The 20,295-nt window shown below is 39.0% G+C and overlaps 2 protein-coding genes across 2 annotated transcripts in view; one reads left to right on the forward strand and one right to left on the reverse strand.

Annotated features, from left to right (window-relative positions):
- The first annotated feature begins 60 nt into the window (after window positions 1-60).
- The window catches only part of LOC134803385 (pyridoxal phosphate phosphatase PHOSPHO2-like), a 35,453-nt gene continuing 15,218 nt past the window's right edge, over window positions 61-20,295 (forward strand). Inside the window, exon 1 of the mRNA XM_063776200.1 lies at window positions 61-442. Within this exon, the coding sequence (XP_063632270.1) occupies window positions 299-442 (144 nt within the window). The 5' untranslated portion in view covers window positions 61-298. The remainder of the gene's footprint in view (window positions 443-20,295) is intronic.
- On the reverse strand, window positions 16,369-17,919 carry LOC134803359 (facilitated trehalose transporter Tret1-like). Its single transcript, XM_063776158.1, has 2 exons — window positions 17,836-17,919; window positions 16,369-17,531 (listed from the first exon to the last, which is right to left on the reverse strand). Exon 2 carries the CDS (start codon window positions 17,487-17,489, stop codon window positions 16,404-16,406), a length of 1,086 nt encoding a protein of 361 aa, XP_063632228.1. The 5' UTR covers window positions 17,490-17,531; window positions 17,836-17,919; the 3' UTR covers window positions 16,369-16,403.

A 20,295-nucleotide genomic window follows, 5' to 3' on the forward strand; every position in this document is an offset into this window, starting at 1 on the left:
CGCCTCTAAGCAGCTGGTTTTGACATTGACAGAACAGTAGTGTCAAACCGAATACAATGTTTTCACCAATGTTTTGCTAAAAATACATGAAAACCTTAGGAAAATATGGAGTTTAGGACATAAAATACAATTCCGCTTATGATCCGTAGCTGAAACTCCTAAAAACCTAACCCTGGCCGAAAGAAGGAAAATTTGCAAAGGGCCATGGCGTGAAAAGTTGCGCGCGCCTTATAAAAGCTTGGCCCTGGATCCCCGCCGCAGTTTCCACGCGACCGCCGCGTTGTGTGCACGTCATAAGATGGCCTCTCTCGCAGTATTTGATTTCGATCGTACTATAGTCGATAACGACTCGGATGCCGTTGTGATAGAGAAATTGAGGGAAAAACAGCCTCCACCAGAATGGGAGTCTGAAGCTCGCGATTGGACGCCGTACATGAGCGAAGTAAGTAATTTTTTTTTTGAGAAACTTTTTTCACTTTGTCTATTCTTTTTTATTTTTTTTTAATTCTCTTGTGTTATGGGTTCACATTGTGGCATAAAAACTTGGCTATAGCCTGCATCTAGTGCATCTGCAAGTCATAAAAAAAGGAAACTGCATGAAACAGCTAATGTTTCATATGAGGTAAATTAAGCTATTATAAGCAAACTTTTTAAAACGGATGAAATTGGATTTCACCTTAAAATACTCGTATTTAACAGAAGTTTATCCTTGGTTAATTATTTTATAAATTTTTAGAAAAAAGGAAATAGACCTCGATCTTCACAATGGAAAGGATTGTTGGGGCAACTTACATATACACAAGAATAGCGGAATAACATTAAATATTAAAAACCAGTCAAGTGCGAGTCGGACCTGTGCCTGAAGGGTTCCATACCATTACGCAAAAAAAGGCAAAATAATCACGTTTGTTGTATGGGAGCCCCACTTCAATATTTATTTTATTCTGTTTTTAGTATTTGTTGTTATAGTGGCAACAGAAATACATCATCTGTGAAAATTTCAACTGACTAGCTATTGCGGTTCATGAGATACTGCCTGGTGACAGACAGACAGATGGACAGTATCCACTTAGTAATGGTCCCATTTCTACCCTTTGGGTACAGAATCTTAAAAATCAACCCCTTTTAAAATCTTTCTCAGAGTCAATATTAAAACATAATAAGAAACCACATCAAACATAATTGAATACTGAAAAAAATAAAATAAATACTTATTTCATCACACTCGCTCAGTAAATGTGAAATTGCACGCAGGTTTAGCGGGAGTTTAGAAAAAGCGTTCTCTCTAGGGAGTTATGAAGTTTCTAGTGCCATAATTAACAGTTTTTTGTCTTTATACTTAATTTTTGTGTGATGTAAGTGTGATGAAAAACATTGTGTGTAACTCGGGGCGTAATAATATTGCAAACTCGAGTCTATAAATCGCTCCGGCAAGCCGTCGCGATTTAACTTACTCTCGTTTGCAATATTCAACTTACGCCCCATGTTGCACAATGTACTATAGTGTCTCTGAATTACCTATAAGTGTAGTTAGAAATTTTTTCATGTCCAAATTGTAGATAAAGCTCTTAAGTAACATATGAACACCTTAAACTTTTGACTACCACCCACATCAATTTTATATAACTTAATGTGTATAATAAGACAGTTGCCTTCTTAAAAACTAGTGCCTACGCCAATTCTTGGGATTAGTTACCAAGCGGACCCCTCACAAGCGGACCCCGGGTCGCAAAAAGCTGGAATGATATTTTATCACCAAATTTTAATGATTCCTAGCAAAATATAGCACAGACTATCTGTATTACCTCTTTGGGGGTAATTACCCCCACATGCCCTGAAAGCACTTCTTTTTTAGGGTTCCGTACCTCAAATGGAAAAAACGGAACCTTTATTGGATCAGTCGTGCGTCTGTCTGTCTGTCTGTCCGACCATTCCCCCCGAATTTATCTCCGAAACTACTGGGTCAAAAATTTTGGAAAAAATTACACAATATAGGTACTTCTTTACCTATAGATGACAAAACCTATTAAAGACATTTCATTCACGTTCCACATAAAATAATACATTGTTAAAAATTGGGTAATGTACGGAACCCTTGGAATGCGAGTCCGACTCGCATTTGACCGGTTTTCTTTTTGAAGTCGGTTAAAACACACAAAAATAAATAGCGATACTGTGCCGTCCGTCGGCTATAAAACTTATCAATGATCGATTATGTCATCGGGGAATCTTCCCGTGAGCCAAAACCAGGGGGGTGTCACTACGCAGTTTAGGTACATTTGGCCGGCGCACCTCCCGGGCAGGGCAGGCGTATGGCAGTGCAGCCCGCTCGGCTCGCACGATAGTCGTGTCACGTGGCGCTCGCGCAAAGAAGATTCACGGTTCGTGCGCGGTTATAAGTTTCAATTTTGTTGCAGGCGGCGAGTATAGGTATAATTTTATACCTAAATCTGACTTTTGTGAAGCAGTGAATTTTCTGTACGGTAGTACTATTAGTTATTCTGTGCCAAAACTAATGAAACTGCTATCTATACTTAGCTACTTAAACAAAATATTGCTAGAAACTCTGCTTCCAAGAATAATCGTAATAGCAGCGGTGCGAAACTCCTCCCTTCGGGCAAACTCGGCTCCGTTCGGCTCAGCATTGCTCCGAGCAATTTTTAGGATAATTATCTTATCCTTATTTGAATTTTGACAACCCTAAGTAGCCGAAAGGGATAGTGCTATACAAAGGGACAACATGATTCGTCCCTGAACCGCTGTCAAACTTCGGTTTTGTACGAAGTTTCCCTTCTGTACGGTAGTACAAGGATTTTGAGTATTATTTATTCTGTGGTAATAGGTGCCTTGCAATCTTTAAATAGATAATGCCGAGCTTATAAACACCCAGCCGGAAGAACTTTGAAACTGTTCATTTATAAAATAATATATTATAGAGTAAATCGTCTATTACTGGCAACCTTCCAAAATCTAATTTGCTTAACGAACAACGAAGAGGACAAATCGCCAAACGTGAACTATGCGTCGTCGAAACGTTCCGTTCTGATCATCATCAGCAGTTCCACTTCATAAATTGTCACTTTTTTAATGTAGGTATTTACCTACCTACAAATCAAGCATTTACTTGATTCTTGATGAAAATATCGCCTTTATGATTTTAGGAGTTCCCTCGATTTCTCGTGGATCATCAAAACTGTATTTTGGCAGTAATGGGACCAATCTGTATGTATAACTTTCCATAAAAAAATATTTAAAAAACGGTCGTGAAATTACAAAGTTATGAACAAACTTTAAAAAAAATACAATCAAATTGGGTTGGCCGGTAGAAGTTTTTAGCAGATGGCGCCATCATAGCTTGCCCCGTCAATCCCTAGAATTGTGTCAAATTTTTGTTTTTTTAATACCCTGGATGCCAGCTCTTTAAGCCAAATCTCATAGGAAAAGGGGCAAGCTATGATGGCGCCATCTAGGCAAACCTTTGACAGTTGCCAACCCCATTGAGAACCTTCTTTTGTAACCCTGAAGTCAGTTAATCACTACACCCTATAAAACAAACTCCCTCGACGCGTCTGTCTGTTTGTGTGTTGTGTATGTATGTTCGCGTTAAACTCGAAAAGTACTGAACGGATTTTCATGCGGTTTTCACATATCAATATAGTGAATCTTGAGGAAGGTTCAGGTTTTGTGTAACCCGTGCGAAGCCAGGCGTGTCGTTAATAAAGTTCTGTTTGGCCAACAACAATGTACTTTCGGTCCTTGGTCGTCATCAGACACCAAAAAACCGGCCAAGTGCGAGTCGGACTCGCATTTCTAGGGTTCCGTACAAAAGTCCGACTCACGCTTGATTGCACATTTCTAATAGGTTTTCCTCTCATCTACAGGTAAAGAACTATTTTGTGTATTTTTTCAAAATTTTAGACCCAGTACCTAGCTTCGAAGATAAAGGGGGGGGAGTGGTCATTTTTTGGCTATTTTCTTAAATAACTTCGAATCTATGTATTTTAAAATTATAAAAAAACATGTCCATCTTTGGGTCACTAATTGACATATGTGTACCAAATTTCAACTTAATTGGTCCAGTAGTTTCCGAGAACATAGGCTGTGACAGACGGACAGACAGACAGACGCACGAGTGATCCTGTAAGGGTTCCGTTTTTTCCTTTTGAGGTACGGAACCCTAAAAACTAGTAAAAGAAATCTCTACCAAACTAGTCTGGAGTCTGGGTGTCTGGCGACCTACGAGCAGGCGCATTTTTTGCGCAAAACTCAAGCTCACTGTGCAGAGGGGGAATGCGGCCAGCGTCCTGGGAACAATGCCTCAGGCTAATTTTGGTTTAGACTTATGATCATTTAAATAAAAATAAAAAATTAAACACCAAGAGAAATATTGGTATGTACTCTAATTTTATTAATTGTGTTACTTTTGAAATAGATGTTTGAAAAAGCTATTTCAACGTTTTATAGATCCATGGCATCTTTCGACTATAGGTTTTTAGGGTTCCGTACCCAAAGGGTAAAACGGGACCCTATTACTAAGACTCCGCTGTCCGTCCGTCTGTCACCAGGCTGTATCTCATGAACCGTGATAGCTAGGCAATGGACATTTTCGCAGATGATGTATTTCTGTTGCCGCTATAATAACAAATTAATACTAAAAACTACGGAACCCTCGGTGGGCGAGTCCGACTCGCACTTGTCCGGTTTTACAACAATATTTTGCAGAATCCTCCTTTAATAGTCAAATAACCATATGTAACGCATAACCGTAAAAATATTTGCATTATCACGATCTTTATCAGCGAAGGTCAAGGATACCGATTATGATAACGGCTAATAGATAACGTGGAAGCTGAGATTAGCGCAGCGAATACCATGTAAACCTTGATACAGTCAGCAACTATAATAGTTTTTAGCCGACTTCAAAAACGGAGGAATCTTACTTACTTACTTGGTTGGCGCGCTGACCCAAAATGAGTCTTGGCCTCCAACACAAGAGCACGCCACTTTGATCGGTCCAGAGCGGTTAGCGATGAGGAGGTTATCTAAATTCAAGTAACATCTAAAGTAAGTAGTATCAGTATCTTATATTTCTATGTCTGATACAAGTTTTCGTTGCTAGAAATTGTAATAAAATAGGTCGACTAAACGTTCTACATTTTGGCGGAGGGTTCGTGAGACTTCTAAGGCCCACTACCTTAAACCCGGGTGGGTTTAAGCGGTTAAACCGTTAACCTAGTGTCAAATAGTACTGGTAACCATGGTAACTTCAGGTTTAACCGGTTAACCCCGGGTCAGTGGAATGGTGCAAGTGGGCCTAAGAGCGTCCCACTGACGTCCAGTTTTTTGCGGGTACGGTTTTTTGCAGGATCCCGTTTTAGTAGTATACGAGCTAATATAGTAACTTTCACACGAGGATTCTGTTTGCGGGATGCTGCATGCATACTACAGAAAACTGGATCCTGCAAATAACCGTAAGTACCCGCAAAAAACTGGACGTCAGTGGGATACAACTCTAAGCCGGAAAGTTCACCTGATATTAGCTATACTATTTATATATCTATTACTCGTGAGCTCGTGACGTTACTGATATGATGAAATTGAACGAAACGGGCGTTGATGTGTTTAGCTTGACTATGATAGTTAGAGCTAAATATAAGTGGTCTATACACCTTCTCGGTCTATAAACAATATATTTGTTTACCAAGTGTTTACCACTACCAAACTCGTTACAAAGTTTTCCGTAAATGAACTCCATAACGACTCTTCGCGCATTACCGTCTTCCCAATGTGTTTTTAGGGCCCCTACCGCGAACATCGAAATTTAACTTCATTCATGAGGCTCTCTATACTTACATTGTACATCTGCAAAATTATATTTTCACCTCAGCAGCTCGAACAAGGGTACTTTGCTTCTTAAAAACAGTGAGCAAAATGCGATTTTGCTCACTGAGTGTGTCTTACGCAGTGAGCAAAATGCGATTTTGCTCACTGAGTCATTTTGTCTCACTCAGTGAGCAAAATGCGATTTTGCTCACTGAGTGTGTCTTACGCAGTGAGCAAAATGCGATTTTGCTCACTGAGTGAGACAAAATGACATTCAAGTTACCTTTATAGTCAAATGTCATTTCAACATGCGGGGTCTATTACAAGTTCGATATACTTGGGTTCTATTATCTCTGTCCCTCTAGGTATGTTCTCACTGCTTAGGGTGAAAAATTTTGTGTACTACACGAGATCAAAGTTATTTACATCTCGTGCGCTTTTGAATCCCTTACTACGCTCAAGATTCTAAATTAGAATCTTTCTATTATAGAATCTTTCGCTTGCACGGGACTCAAAATAAGCACTCGAAGAAATATCAAACTTTGATCTCTTGTTGTACAAATAACTATTTGAACTTTTAATGAATATAGAAGGTACAATACAATATGGGATATTACTGCAATGTTCTGCCGCCAGAGTGCAGCTCTACAGACTCAGTAAATTCATAGATTAACTTATACATACTGTGCCTTAAACTGTTTTTTGGAAGTTTTCACAGACAATAAAATATGATATTGATGCATCAAGGCGGTTTGTTAACAAGGGCCTACCGGTATACGCGAAAATCGAAATTTAGTTATCTGCCTCTTTATCGCTCGAATATGCAAGAGTGATAGAGAGATTAGATAACGAAATTTCGATTTTCTTGATTCTCGGTAGGCCATGTGTCAATGTGGTTTGTTTACTGTATGTGCCACAAAGGTGCCACCTACGTAGAGCTTTGCCTAATATTCCCTATACACCAGCTTTTAGTACCCAGTAAGAAACTCTCACCACGCTAACTTTGAACTAACTGTCAGCTCCGTAACTGTACAGATGTAGCGCATATCGTATTTCCACGGAAACGTACGAACGTGTCTTGCTATTTCAGTCAGTCTCGGTACAAAAAGTACTGAGGTTGACTGAAGTGGCATGACAAATACGAACGTTTCCGAGAAAATACGATGGAAAACAATTATGCACTACATCTGTACTTGACGTAACATTTGGCATGAAAACTTAGCTTGGTCGCTAATATATCGCTTGAATATGCAAGAGTGATAGAGAGGCAGATAAGGAAATATGGATTTTCGATGTTTGCGGTAGGCTCACAGATTTGTCGAGCGTGACGTGAATGCGTATATTGTAGGCTTGTGTCGGTCATGAACTAAGAACTGTTAAGAATGAAATCCCATCAAGGAACGAAAGGAACTAAATCTTTTTACACGCTCTTAATCGGTCTTTAGGTCCTTTAGTTCAGTGGGATTGGTGAGCGCTTGACATGAGTGAAACAGAAAATAGACTCATCGAAATGGTTCACAATGACGGTGGCACGAGTGCGAACGAGATAAAAGAGTGACAAACAGTCCTAAACCTGAAAAGTATGAAGAAATAAAAACATTTTTTTTATAGTGTCTAGCCTTTTGATTTTAAACCGTCATATAGTATCGTACAACTTAAATCGTAATTCAGTTGCCAACAATTTAGAAAAAAACTACTGTAAAATCGATTCATAGTATTCATACATTCCCAGCTCTCAAAGACCGAACTGAACTAAAGGAACTAAAAGACCGAACTAGTTCGTTTGACCGATTGACCGAGAGCGGAGCGCTCTCTGTAGTGACCGAGCAGGCACAAGCCTAGTATATTGTTGACATTATTTGTAATTTTTATTGAATTCCATATTACATAAATATGGCGTCACAGTAAAAAAATGATGAAACGGCGCGAAACTGACTCAGGCTGTGTAGTTTAGCATGACTACGATAATTGGGGCTAAAAATAGTAAAAATGGTCTACAGGTACCTAGGTATCAGGTCATGAATATCATCTCTGTAACACGTGGGCAAACATAATATTCGGTAGGTAATAATTAACGCTTCCAATTCTAGGCGACCGAAACTGGATTTTCGCCGAAACGGAAGGTTAGGGGTTTTACTCTAGTTCAGTGGTCGGCAACAAGCGGCCCGCGGGCCACATGCGGCCCGCGAACCTCTCACTTGCGGCCCGCGAGCCCCCCTGGCTATTTTTACACGATTTCATGTATATATTTTGTATGTAATATTGTCAAACAACAATGTCTGATAAAGTCACACATATTAACAAAAGTGCGGCCCGCGTCACCTTCTTTAACTACTATGTGGCCCTTGGCTGCTAAAAGGTTGCCGACCGCTGCTCTAGTTTATTAGTTTATTATGCCGAAACTTGCGGTAACTAGAGAAGGGTGAACTACCCGGGTAGTTAACCCTTCTCTAGTTACCCGGGTAAATACCCGCTCTCGGGTAAATAGAGTTAAACCAAGAAAAGTCTGCAGGGATTTTAATAGCCCACGCAGTGCATGTGTTACTTTAAACTTCAAACTTCAATGAAATTATGACATAAATAACACTTGCACTGCGTGGGCTATCAAAATCACTGCAGACTTTTCTTGGTCTAACTTTACCCGATATTTGCCTACCCGCGGGTATTTTTACGTCCGGTTTTACTTTACAATAGACAAAGGATTAGGCGTTCTGGGCCAGCTACAAATCGAGCAACTACATATATGATAGTTAAATTTGTTTTACAAGGGGGCAAAGTTGTTGTTTAACCGCTCGTGCTAATATTGATACCCGAGCAAGCGAAAGATTCCAATATTGAACCACGAGCGTAGCGAGTGGTTCGAAAAATGGAATCTTGAGCGTTGCGAGACTTGCGAGGGTTTCAAAGCACGAGGGTTAAACAAAATTTGGCCCCGAGTAAAACACAATTTTTTTCACGACACCAACTCGAAGCAAATATTAAATGTAAAATATCAAACAAAATCAAACCAAATCAAATCCAAATGAAATGTTATTAAATATTTATCATCCAAAATCATTTAAAAGTCGATTCTACCAGCAAACATAAGAAAACAACTCAAAATTTGCATTTGATTACTTTGCCTCACATGTGAATAAAATGCAACTATGCTATCAGTTTAAAAATTCGGTAAGGGTACTGCGCGCGTTAACAGTGTTTTAAAACGCTCCCGTAAAAATAATGTTTTAACTAGTCTAAAGTCAAGTGTTTGGGTTGAAATATATATCAAAATAATCCGTAAAAGACAGTGGTTGTGATGAAGTTAACTTCAGTGTTAACAAAAGTGGCAATTAAGTACAAAACATAAAAAACATTGAACCAACAGAAGTGCGCGCGAATATGACGAGCGTTTCAACAAAACGTGTAAGATGTATGAAATTGCGCAGCGCTTACGCCGTTTTGGAGTTTAAATACGTCGCAGCGAGTTCCTAGAAAACCTTAGGAATTTCCGAGAAGTGTAGTGAACTTAGTTGAACTTTCAATCCGTGCACACAATTTAAAACTTTATGACGACCAACCGACGCGTATTAAAAACAATCAAAATGTTTAATTGTCCAGGATGTGATTTACAAGTAGACAGAATAGAGCGCCTCTTTTGTACAACATGCAAATTGTGCTATCACTATTCCTGCGTTAACATAACTTCCGCAACATTTAGAGAAAAGCAGTCACGGTTAAAAACAGAATGGATATGCCCTTCCTGCGCACAGATCACACGACGCCCGCGTCGACGGAATGATGATACCCCCGCGTCCCCGGCGGGTCTGAGACAAATGGAACGAGAATTAGAAGACGCTAGTAAGACCAATGATGACACGGACATTTTGAATGTGGTGGGAGATACAGATACAGAGAGTACATCCACCTTTTCCACACCCTCAGTACACCGCCAGGCCAAAACGTCACGCCCAGCAGAGGTGACAGCTGATAACATATCATTTGATAGATTCAGCCACTTGATTAAAATAGAGTTTGAAGCAATGAGGGAGACTTTGATAGAATCTATAACGACCAACATTAAGCAGACCCTAATAACCGAGTTCAACTCAAAAATAAACGAACTTAAACTCGAAATATCTCATAACTCATCTACGTTCACACAGGAACAAGAGCGACTTCAGCAGAGTATAAATACAACTAGCGAGCTGATTAAAAAATTAGAAGATGAAAATGTAAAATTACGCACTGAGATAGATGACCTAATAACAATCAAGGTTGAACAAAAGGAACGAAAACCGACTGATATAAGTTGCCTAAACAAAACAATAGTACTATACGGATTGGATGAGTATCCTGAAGAAAATTGGTATGTACTTATACAACGTGTAACTAATGTATTTTGTGAATTCTTGGGCACAGATATTAATGCCTTTATCGAGGATTTGAAAAGAATAGGAAAGCGTGGATACAGAAGGCCTATTCAGATAGAGCTAATAAGCAAGCGTATGAAAAACTACATTTTACATCACAAACACATTTTTAAGAACACAGGCCTCGCTATCTCTGATTTCCTGGACCCCGAAGAATTGAAAAAAAGACAAGCTCTCAGGGATACCATAAAAGACGCGCGTAAGCGCGGCCTGCATCCAGTAATAAGGCACGACAAAGTATATATAAATGGTTGCGAATACGTACCACCTCCAACTATAGAACATGATCAACGTAGTGCACCTGTTCGAAGTTCCAACCCCCACTCTCAGACAAGCGTCAACTCTGCAGTCACCAAAAGCTCATGCATAACTCAGCAATCTAACAACGAGCGAACGAGCACATTGACTCGCTCCATGTCCCAGAGCCCTCAGGTGACAAATGAAAGCAGCAGAAGTAATTTTCGCCACTAACAAAAACTTTACAGTCTTTTTTCAAAACATGCAGAGCCTCAATAATAAAACACACATTTTAGAGAGTTTTTTAGAAGAGCATCGCTTTGATGCGCTGTGCTTGACGGAAACCTGGATGACGTCATCGCAGCTTGATCTAGTTGATATACCGGGATACGAGGTAGCCACAGGCTTTAGCCGGAGCGAACATAGTGGAGGAGGAACTTGTATTTTGATTCGAAATGGCTTAGAATACATTGTAAGAAATGACATTAACAAAATATCTACTGAGTTTATATCTGAGTGCTGTTGTATTGAATTACCAAAGTTAAACACTATTGTTATATGTGTATATAGACCTGATAGAAATATTGAAATATTTTATAATTGTATAGAAGCCATATTAGAAAATATTAAATACAAAGAACAGAATAAACATATTGTAATAGGGGGCGATTTCAACATTAATATGCTACATAAATCTAAATATTCTCGCCGTCTATCTGATCTTATGTTGACCCTAAATTTGATTGAAATAGTTAAAGAACCAACTCGAATAACGTTAAACTCCGCCACTTGTATCGATCTAGTTTTTACCAACAATAAATCGTATGATACTTCAATCAGAGACTACGGACTATCTGACCACAAAAGCATAATTTGTAAATTTGAAAACCATCCCCACAATGTTAAAATCATACAAAATAAACCTTATATAACATACAAAAGAATTCATAACCAGAAAAATATGTTGGCATTTAAAAACGAACTTTCAAAAATCGATTGGAGTCAAATACTGAACTGTAATAATAATATAAACGATAACTACAACATTTTAGCTGAAATTTTAAAACATATATTAAATGAAGAAATTCCTGTTACACGCCTAACTGTAAAAAATAAACCAAAAAAAACATGGCTAACCCGGGGCCTAAAAATATCTTGTACACATAAAAGATTGTTAAAAATACATGCATGTAAATCAAATAGTTCAGTCCTTAAAATACATTATAAGCAATACACAAACATTTTGAAAAAAACAGTCCTACAATCAAAAAGATTAAATTACATAAATGAAATGCAAAAGTCAGATAATAAAACGGCAACAATGTGGAAAATTATAAACAATTTAAAAAATAAAATAAAAGTGAAAAAGAACTTTAAAATTACCATCATGCCTCAAAATATTACTACAGAAAATCCTGAACTTATTGTAAATTCCTTTAATGATTTCTTCACCTCTGTTTACGCTGGTCAGGAAGCTCATGACGAAAACCCAGTCGCCTCACGCGGTCGCCCAGTACGTACTCCAGTTTCCTCGTCAATATACTTGTACCCAGTTTCTGAACTTGAGGTATTTAAACTTATACGCGGACTAAAAAACACGCTTAGCTCAGGAATTGACGAAATTCCTTCAAAATTACTACGATTTTGTGCTACTGAACTGACAACACCTCTATGTATGTTAATTAACCAGTCTTTTAAAGAGGGAGAATTCCCGCAGCAACTTAAGGTATCCTTAATAAAACCTATACACAAGAAAGGGAGTACTCTTGACACAAACAATTATCGGCCCATAGCACTCTTGCCCACCCTTTCTAAAGTATTTGAAAAGTGTATGTGTAGTCTATAAGTTCCTGGAAAAAAATCAAATTTTAGACGAAAATCAGTATGGTTTCAGAAAGAATCGATCGACTACACTCGCCCTTACCAACTACACACAAGAAATCATGGAAACCCTTAATAACAGACGCCTTGCGGTTGGATTGCTCCTAGACCTCACAAAAGCTTACGATAAAGTTTCTCATGAGATATTACTTAATAAATTATACGGATCGGGAATCAGAGGCATAGCTTATGATTGGTTTAAATCTTATCTAGAAAAGCGCACACAACTTGTCCAAATAGAATACCTCAATCTAACAATCAATTGGAATCAGTTCGGTCTAGTATAACAGAAATAAAAGGCTCAATCCCGCAAGGAAGCGTTTTGGGTTGTCTTTTATTTTTATTATATATTAACGACCTACCAAAAGAAATTAATGCTAAATGTACTTTGTTTGCAGATGACGTCTCTCTCCTTTTTGATTTTAAAAATAATGAAAATTTTAATTTAAAACTGACACAAACCTTAAATCATATCAATCTGTGGATGCGCGACCATAATCTAGCAATAAATTCAAACAAAACCAAATTGATTCAATTTTATCCTTACCAAAGAACTCCATTACAATTAAAATTATCGCTTAATAACACAGAAATTGAAGAAGTAGATAATTTCAAACTCTTAGGTATTACTCTCGATAACCATATGAACTGGAAAACACATATATCAAACACTAAAACCAAGATATCACAGTTTTTGTATGGACTCTTTACGCTTCGCAAAACCACTAACTTCAGTACTGCACTAGCCGCCTACTATGCCTTCGCTAATTCATGGTTCAGATATGGAATTTTAACATGGGGAAACAGCACAGATGTGCATGACTTGTTTGTCATGCAAAAAAAATGCGTTCGTGTGCTAGTCGGAATCCGAAATTGGATTAGCTGCAAACCTTATTTCATCAAACACGGCATACTCACTCTTCCATGCCTTTACATCTTAGAGCTATGCATATATGTAAGAAAAAACATACATTTGTTCAAAGAGATACAGAATAAAAGACAAAAATACAAACTTGAATTACCCCAGCCAAAATTAGAAATATACCGCAAAAGCCCTCATTATGCGGCAGTAAAATATTATAATCACCTCCCAAATTATTTAAAATCAGAGGAAAGTGACACTTCGTATACAAAGAAGTTGAAATCGTTCCTTGCTGAAAAAGCATATTATTCAGTAACTGATTTTCTCACTGACAGTTTTGTTAAATAATTTAGTTAATAGTAAATAAGTAAGTTTTGATCTCCTAAAATTATAAAGCTAGTTTGTAGTTTTTATGTGTTCTTAATATGTACCTACTTATATTAAGGAAATGTTTGCCATACCCTAGGGGCTGTCCATAAATTACGTCATCGATTTTTGACGATTTTGGACCCCCCCCCCCCTATAATCATCCAAAAATCATGCATCAAATGACCCCATTTCCTCCTACTTCATGCTACCGTCATCCGATGTCCAGACCCCCCCCCCCTAATTTGAAATGACGTAATTTATGAATAGCCCCCTATTAGGGTCCATGAGATACCATTATTTTGTAACAACTTGTTTTTACCATGGTGCAATAAACGATATTCTATTCTATTCTATTCTATTCAGTTTTTGAAGTGCAAAGTAAGCCCTTCCGAGCTGGTGTGGTGAAAAATGTTTATTAGGTTTTGGTTGGTACAGTCAGCATCAGACAGATAGCAACACACCTAGCTATGTCATCAAAGAAATGAAGGATGTGTCCCGATATATTTGATCACTTCGACCGTCACTGTCTATTTGACGCTAACTATACCCAGGAGCACATTTCTTCTTCCTCGCGTTATCCCGGCATTTTGCCACGGCTCATGGGAGCCTGGGGTCCGCTTAACAACTAATCCCAAGAATTGACGTCGGCACTAGTTTTTACGAAAGCGACTGCCATCTGACCTTCCAACCCAAAGGGTAAACTAAGGCCTTATCGGGATTAGTCCGGTTTCCTTACGATGTTTTCCTTCACCAAAAAGCAAAACTCGTAAATAATATTTCGGATATTATTTATGATATTAAGTATATGAACATAAGTTCCGAAAAACTCGAAGGTCGTACGCTCTTGCCGCTAGGCCACCAGCGCTTCACCTACCTACCCAGGACCTACCTATGTACCTACGAGCACATGACGAGACTGTAACGTGACTGCCGACATGTGACATTTCTGGCATTCCTACCTGTTTGGTATACACTGTAAAATAGCTAGTAATTTCGTAGGGTTTACGTAAAAGTAGCCATAGGGCTGTTACCGGGAAAATCAATCGATCGAGCGCCATCCGCACGTAAAATATTTCGAACGAACCAACTGGACCCTACCGCGAAACTCTTTCGTATCGGCATGGGTCGGACAACTATTTCTTGTTGTTATTCTGTCCCCTTCAGCGAGGAGACAATAGTAGCATAGTTTCTTAGAAGAGCTACTGTACCATGTTCTACAAACGTGCTTAGTAGATGTCCCATTATGGGAAGGCCTTATAACTACCAAAAAATTTTGGTTAATTTAAATACGAAATAACTAGTATTTTAAGAGTGACTTAGGATACCGTAACCATGGCAACTAGTGACAAGAAAAAGTTGATTCACCCAAGTCTTTCGAATCCGTAGAATTGACCGACGTGAATGGAACGCAGAATTTCCTACCACGAGCACATGACATAATAGGAGATGCGAACGTGACCGCGATGTGATATATCTGGCATTTCTACCTGTGCGGTATAGATACACTGTAAAATAGCAAATGATTTCGTAGGGTTTACGTAAAAGTAGCTACAGGGCTGTTACCGGGAAAATCAATCGATCGAGCGCCATCCGCACGCAAAATATTTCGAAGGAACTTACTGGAAACTACCGCGAAACTCTTTAGTTTCGGCTTACGTCTTTCGAATCCATAGAATTGACCGACGTGAATGGAACGCAGAATTCCCTACCAGGAGCACATGACATAATAGGAGATGCGAACGTGACCGCCATGTGACATTTCTGGCATTTCTACCTGTGCGGTATAGCGTCTAGCCGCCCATACGTCAATCCAAGCAAAATGAAATTTTATTTTGTCAACACAAAGTTCAAATTAGAATGGAACAGGAAACCTTTTTATAGGTCTCTAGGCGGCTAGAGGATAGATACTGTAAAATAGCAAGTGATTTCGTTTTCGCGATAGGAAAGCCCTGGCTCTGCATTCCCTTTGGCAGCCGGTGACTCTTGATCATAATTGCCAGTATAAAATGACCCCTAGCTTCTTAGTAACTATAAGGAATAAGAGAGTGTGCTTATACTGGTTGGGCCGTAAGTGTGAATACGCTTGGATGTGGCCCAACACGCGTGGCCTTGCCGCGGTCGCGTTGGCAATGAATAGGGGTCAGGGTGGAAGGGATAAGCAGAAGCGGGGCGTTTAGACAAGTGTGCTTTATAATATTATGTGTATATGCCGAAGATAGGTGGATAATTACACATAATTAACATAAACGTAGCAATTAATAAGGTTTGCACTATTGTTCGGACATCACTTCTCATTCTCACCATCAATAATTGCCACCTTTAACGATATATTTAGGTAGCTATATTTCCCTGCAAAATTAGGTGCCATTGACAGAACTTTACAAGGCAGGATATATTTCTATTTATTTAGTTATTGATCCACGGAATTATATCATTTATTTAAAATAGCTTCGTTTATTAATGTAATTCTTGTTACCATGCTTGTCATATACACGGATGAAAATATATTACACCAAGTAAAGAAGTCATCATCAAAGACGCGGCCACGCTAACAAGACTGGCCAAGAATAGAAAAGACTTTGCTAAGGTGGCCACCGACGCCCGCTAGGGCATGGTAGCAGAAGAAGAAGAAGTAAAGAAGCACATTGTTATATTTTAGACAATTTCGTTAGAGTTCAAAACACCGATTTACAAAAATGTTAACAATGCCTTGACTATATCTCCTTTATAGTTGACATGTAGGTAAAACGACTGTTGCACTTAAACACACACACACACACACACACACACACACACACACACACACACACACACACACATCGTCATTCCTGTATAGACAAGTAGCTAGCTGTCACCGAATGCGTTAGTGGTTGCCTCTCACCATCGACCTTTAACAGTGGACCCCGGAAGTGATCCTCAACTTGCTGCAGGGTCCGACCACTAGTCTCCGGAAGCAACACCCACGCCACCAACAGACATGCTGCTATAATTCCAGAGAACAAAAAGTATGTGCCTCCCAGACCTATCACTGATACTAAACTCAGATAACCCTTAAGTACCGCAAATGCAGATATACTCAGCATTATCAAACCAACACTTCCTGAAAGACCTCTGTGTTGTAAAGGATATACTTCACCAGCTATAACGCCTGGCAGCGGTTGCATTCCCATGGACACCGACATCATCTGCCCGCTGATTAACGTACCAGGTATCCATGAATCGAAGGGCAAATAACCCATGTTTCTTGCTAAGACGTAAGCTCCCATACACAATTGGCTTCCAACACAGAAAAACCCAACACTAAACAGCATTCTCCTTCTCTTAACTTTGTTTATCACCAAAACTGCGATACCAGTAGAAAGGACCCTCAGGCAATCTAAGGCTACCATCCAGATATTAGCGTTAACTTCTGGGCCCATCAGCAATTCCAATATCGTTACTCCATACACAGCCATTAATAGGCCTCCTGCACATGTAAGCATAATATACAAGGCAAACATGAGAAGAATTGGCTTAAAGAATTCTTTCTTCTTTATAACTGCTATAATTTCTTTAACCTTGTTTTGATTTGTTTTGGTTGTTGGCAAAAGGACTGTTTGTATCATTTTCTTCAGCTCTGGCATTTCATCCTCCCCTCTTAACCATATGAAATTTTTTCCACATCTATCGTATTGCCCTTTCGTCGCGAGCCAGCTCGGAGATTCAGGCGAGTAAATAATCAAGAGGAGACTGATAACAGGGAATGATATAGAGCAGATAGCAGTTAACTTGTAGCTGATAAGTGAGCCAGTGAGATGGACGAACAGGACGCCAAAGATTTGGGCTTCAACGCAAGTGGTGAGCAGGCCGCCTCGGTAGCGCGGGCTGGAGCACTCGCCAATGTAGATGGAGCGCAGCGGTGCGAACATGCCAAATTAGAAACCGTGGGCCATCGCGCCTAATAGCAGCACCTGAAAGGAACAAAGGGCATAAAAATAGTTAACCCTTTACACACACTTACATTTTATATATGGTAAAAATTACCACACTATAAATAACATCAACTTTTTGTATTAATTCAGAACGATGGTCAGTTAAGACTGCTATTGTAGTCTCCACACGTATTGGCTCGCCTTTCCTGTGGGATAAGATAGTGAAGCAGAGAGGGTAATGCAGGTGATGGGCATCCCTGCGTTTCCTTTCCGTCCCAGGCGGTGTAATAGGGTGTCACTCCGGTTTTACACAATAAATCTGCAATAGACGCTAAGGCAGTACCTCATATCTTGTGGCCAGGATGTAGGCGAACCAGGCTAGAAGTGAGATTACGGTGACCACGTACAGCGCCACCTTCCGCCCCAAACGTGACATTACTGGTGGTACCAGGAAGGTGCCGAAGACCAGTGTCATTGATCCCACTGACACTGAAAACGAGTAAAAACATTGTTAGATTTGTAATTTCTTCAGCCTATCCGTCGTTTTATACCCCGGGGTTTTAGATGCGGGAATGATACCGGGTATTTAAAAATGTTGTTTATTGTAAAATAATGACTAAAGAATGAATTAAAAATAGATAGTACAATTTCAGTTTTTACAATTTTTACTTATTTTTTGGCTAGTGTAAATCATTCAAGCACCCAAAACATCGGGGTATGCGTTTTAGTATGATTAGGTATGGGTAGTTTATTAAAAATATTTCAGTAGATAAAAATACGGTAAAAACATATTTTTAGGGTTCCGTACCTCAAAAAGAAAAAACGGAACCCTTATAGGATCACTCGTGCGTCTGTCTGTCTGTCTGTCCCTCTGTCACAGCCTATTTTCTCGGAAACTACTGAACCAATTAAGTTGAAATTTGGTACACATATGTAAATTAGTGACCCAGAGATGGACATATAACGTAAACAAATGAATTTTAAACATGGGGCCTAAATGAGAAAATTGAAAAATTTAGTTTTTCAAACTATATCGTGTTATATACCTATCTAATGAAAGAGCTATTTTTATTATAATTTTAAAATACATTGGTTCGAAGTTATTTAAGAAAATAGCCAAAAAATGACCATTCCCCTCCTTTATCTCCGAAACTACTGGGACTAAAATTTTGTAAAAATACACAAAATAGTTCTTTACCTATATATGACAGAAAAACCTATTAGAAATGTGCAGTCAAGCGTGAGTCGGACTTAATGTATGGAACCCTTGAAACGCGAGTACGAATTCGCACTTGGCTGGTTTTTTTTAAATTTAGCCCAACCAAAAGATACTTAAAGGAACAAGACCATCATTCGGCGCGAGGGGTAGGTGACCGTTTCTTTTATTTTTAGACATTTTTATATATTGTGACCTTTGCCACTTTTGTGTTATTTCTACTCAGAATCACGAGCTCTTTCGATACTAATGGGATAAAAAATGTCCCAGAGTTTTTTTCCTACTATGTTACCATTTCCCCAAATACTTTGTATGGCGATAAGAAAAAGGAAAGTTTGAAAAACGTATGGATATTTTAGGACACTTTTTTTCTCCTATAAGGATGAAAAGGGCTCGCGATCCTGACTAGAAATAACAGAAAAGTGCCAAAAAAGGTTACAATATATGTATAAAAAAAGGCAAACAATAAAAGAAACGCTCACCTACCCCTCACAACAACACACACAACAACAACAACACAACAACAACACAACACAACAACACACACAGCAACAACAACAACAACAACAACATCATCACACAACACATAACACAACGTCAACGTACACAACGCCAGTTCAGCTTTTATAAATATGGCGCCTATATAAGTTGGAATGAACTGACCTAGCCAAGAAGCCTGTTCCTTGGTGACGCTGATGGTGGAACCCGTCTCCTGGAGTTGCGGCAACATGATGCCGAGAAAACCCGTGCTGCAGCCGAAGCCGACCATGTTTAAGCTGACGGCTGCGGTCACCAGGCACTGACAACACCACAGAATAAATAATAGTACTATCGTACAGAAAGGAAACTTCCTACAAAACCGGAGTTTGACAGCGGTTCAGGCAGTGGGGAGACACTCCTGACTTCGGGCAAACTCGGCTCCGTTAGGCTCATCATTGTTCCGAGCAATTATTAGGTTTAACACAACTTGACGTCCCTTTGCGTGCACGACCACAGATAAGATAATGACTTGAATTTTGACAACACTAAACAGCCGAAAGTTATTTTTAGCCACCCTGTATAGTGTCCCATTTAACTGTTTACGATACAAATCCTACGAGCCTCAAAAACCACAAAAATACATCACTTACTTGTCTCATAAACGGAGTAAATCTTCTCTTTTCTGTCATTTTTATTAACTATTTTCCGGAGTTGCTCTAAATTCCCCGAGACATCTATTCAGTCTCGCATATTGACACGTTATGTCACTACGAGTATTTAAATCTGATAATCTTATTTACATAATTATCTATCTCTTAATTTATGTCCTTAACAGTTGCACTAGATATTCATTATAACTTTATAACTTCTAGACTACAAAGTTCAAAATGTATAAAGGAGGTTACAATGTTTCAATAAGTAATTATTAGAGATGCCACGAATATTCGGCAACTATTCGGTATTCGGCCTATTCTGCCACTTTGCCGAATATTCGGTATTCGGCCGATTGTTGCCTACTGTTCGGCCGAATACCGAATATCTGTTGCACCTACCTAAAAAGAAAAAATACACAAAAAAATAATCAAAAACTAGGTATATTTAATATTT

The sequence above is a fragment of the Cydia splendana genome, chromosome 26 (assembly GCF_910591565.1).
Source record: "Cydia splendana chromosome 26, ilCydSple1.2, whole genome shotgun sequence".
Classification (NCBI taxonomy): Eukaryota; Metazoa; Arthropoda; class Insecta; order Lepidoptera; family Tortricidae; genus Cydia; species Cydia splendana.

What these genes read in the sequence shown, in the direction of transcription:
- LOC134803359 (XM_063776158.1), bottom strand. Translation starts at nt 17,489, where the DNA reads ATGTTCGCACCGCTGCGCTCCATCTACATTGGCGAGTGCTCCAGCCCG.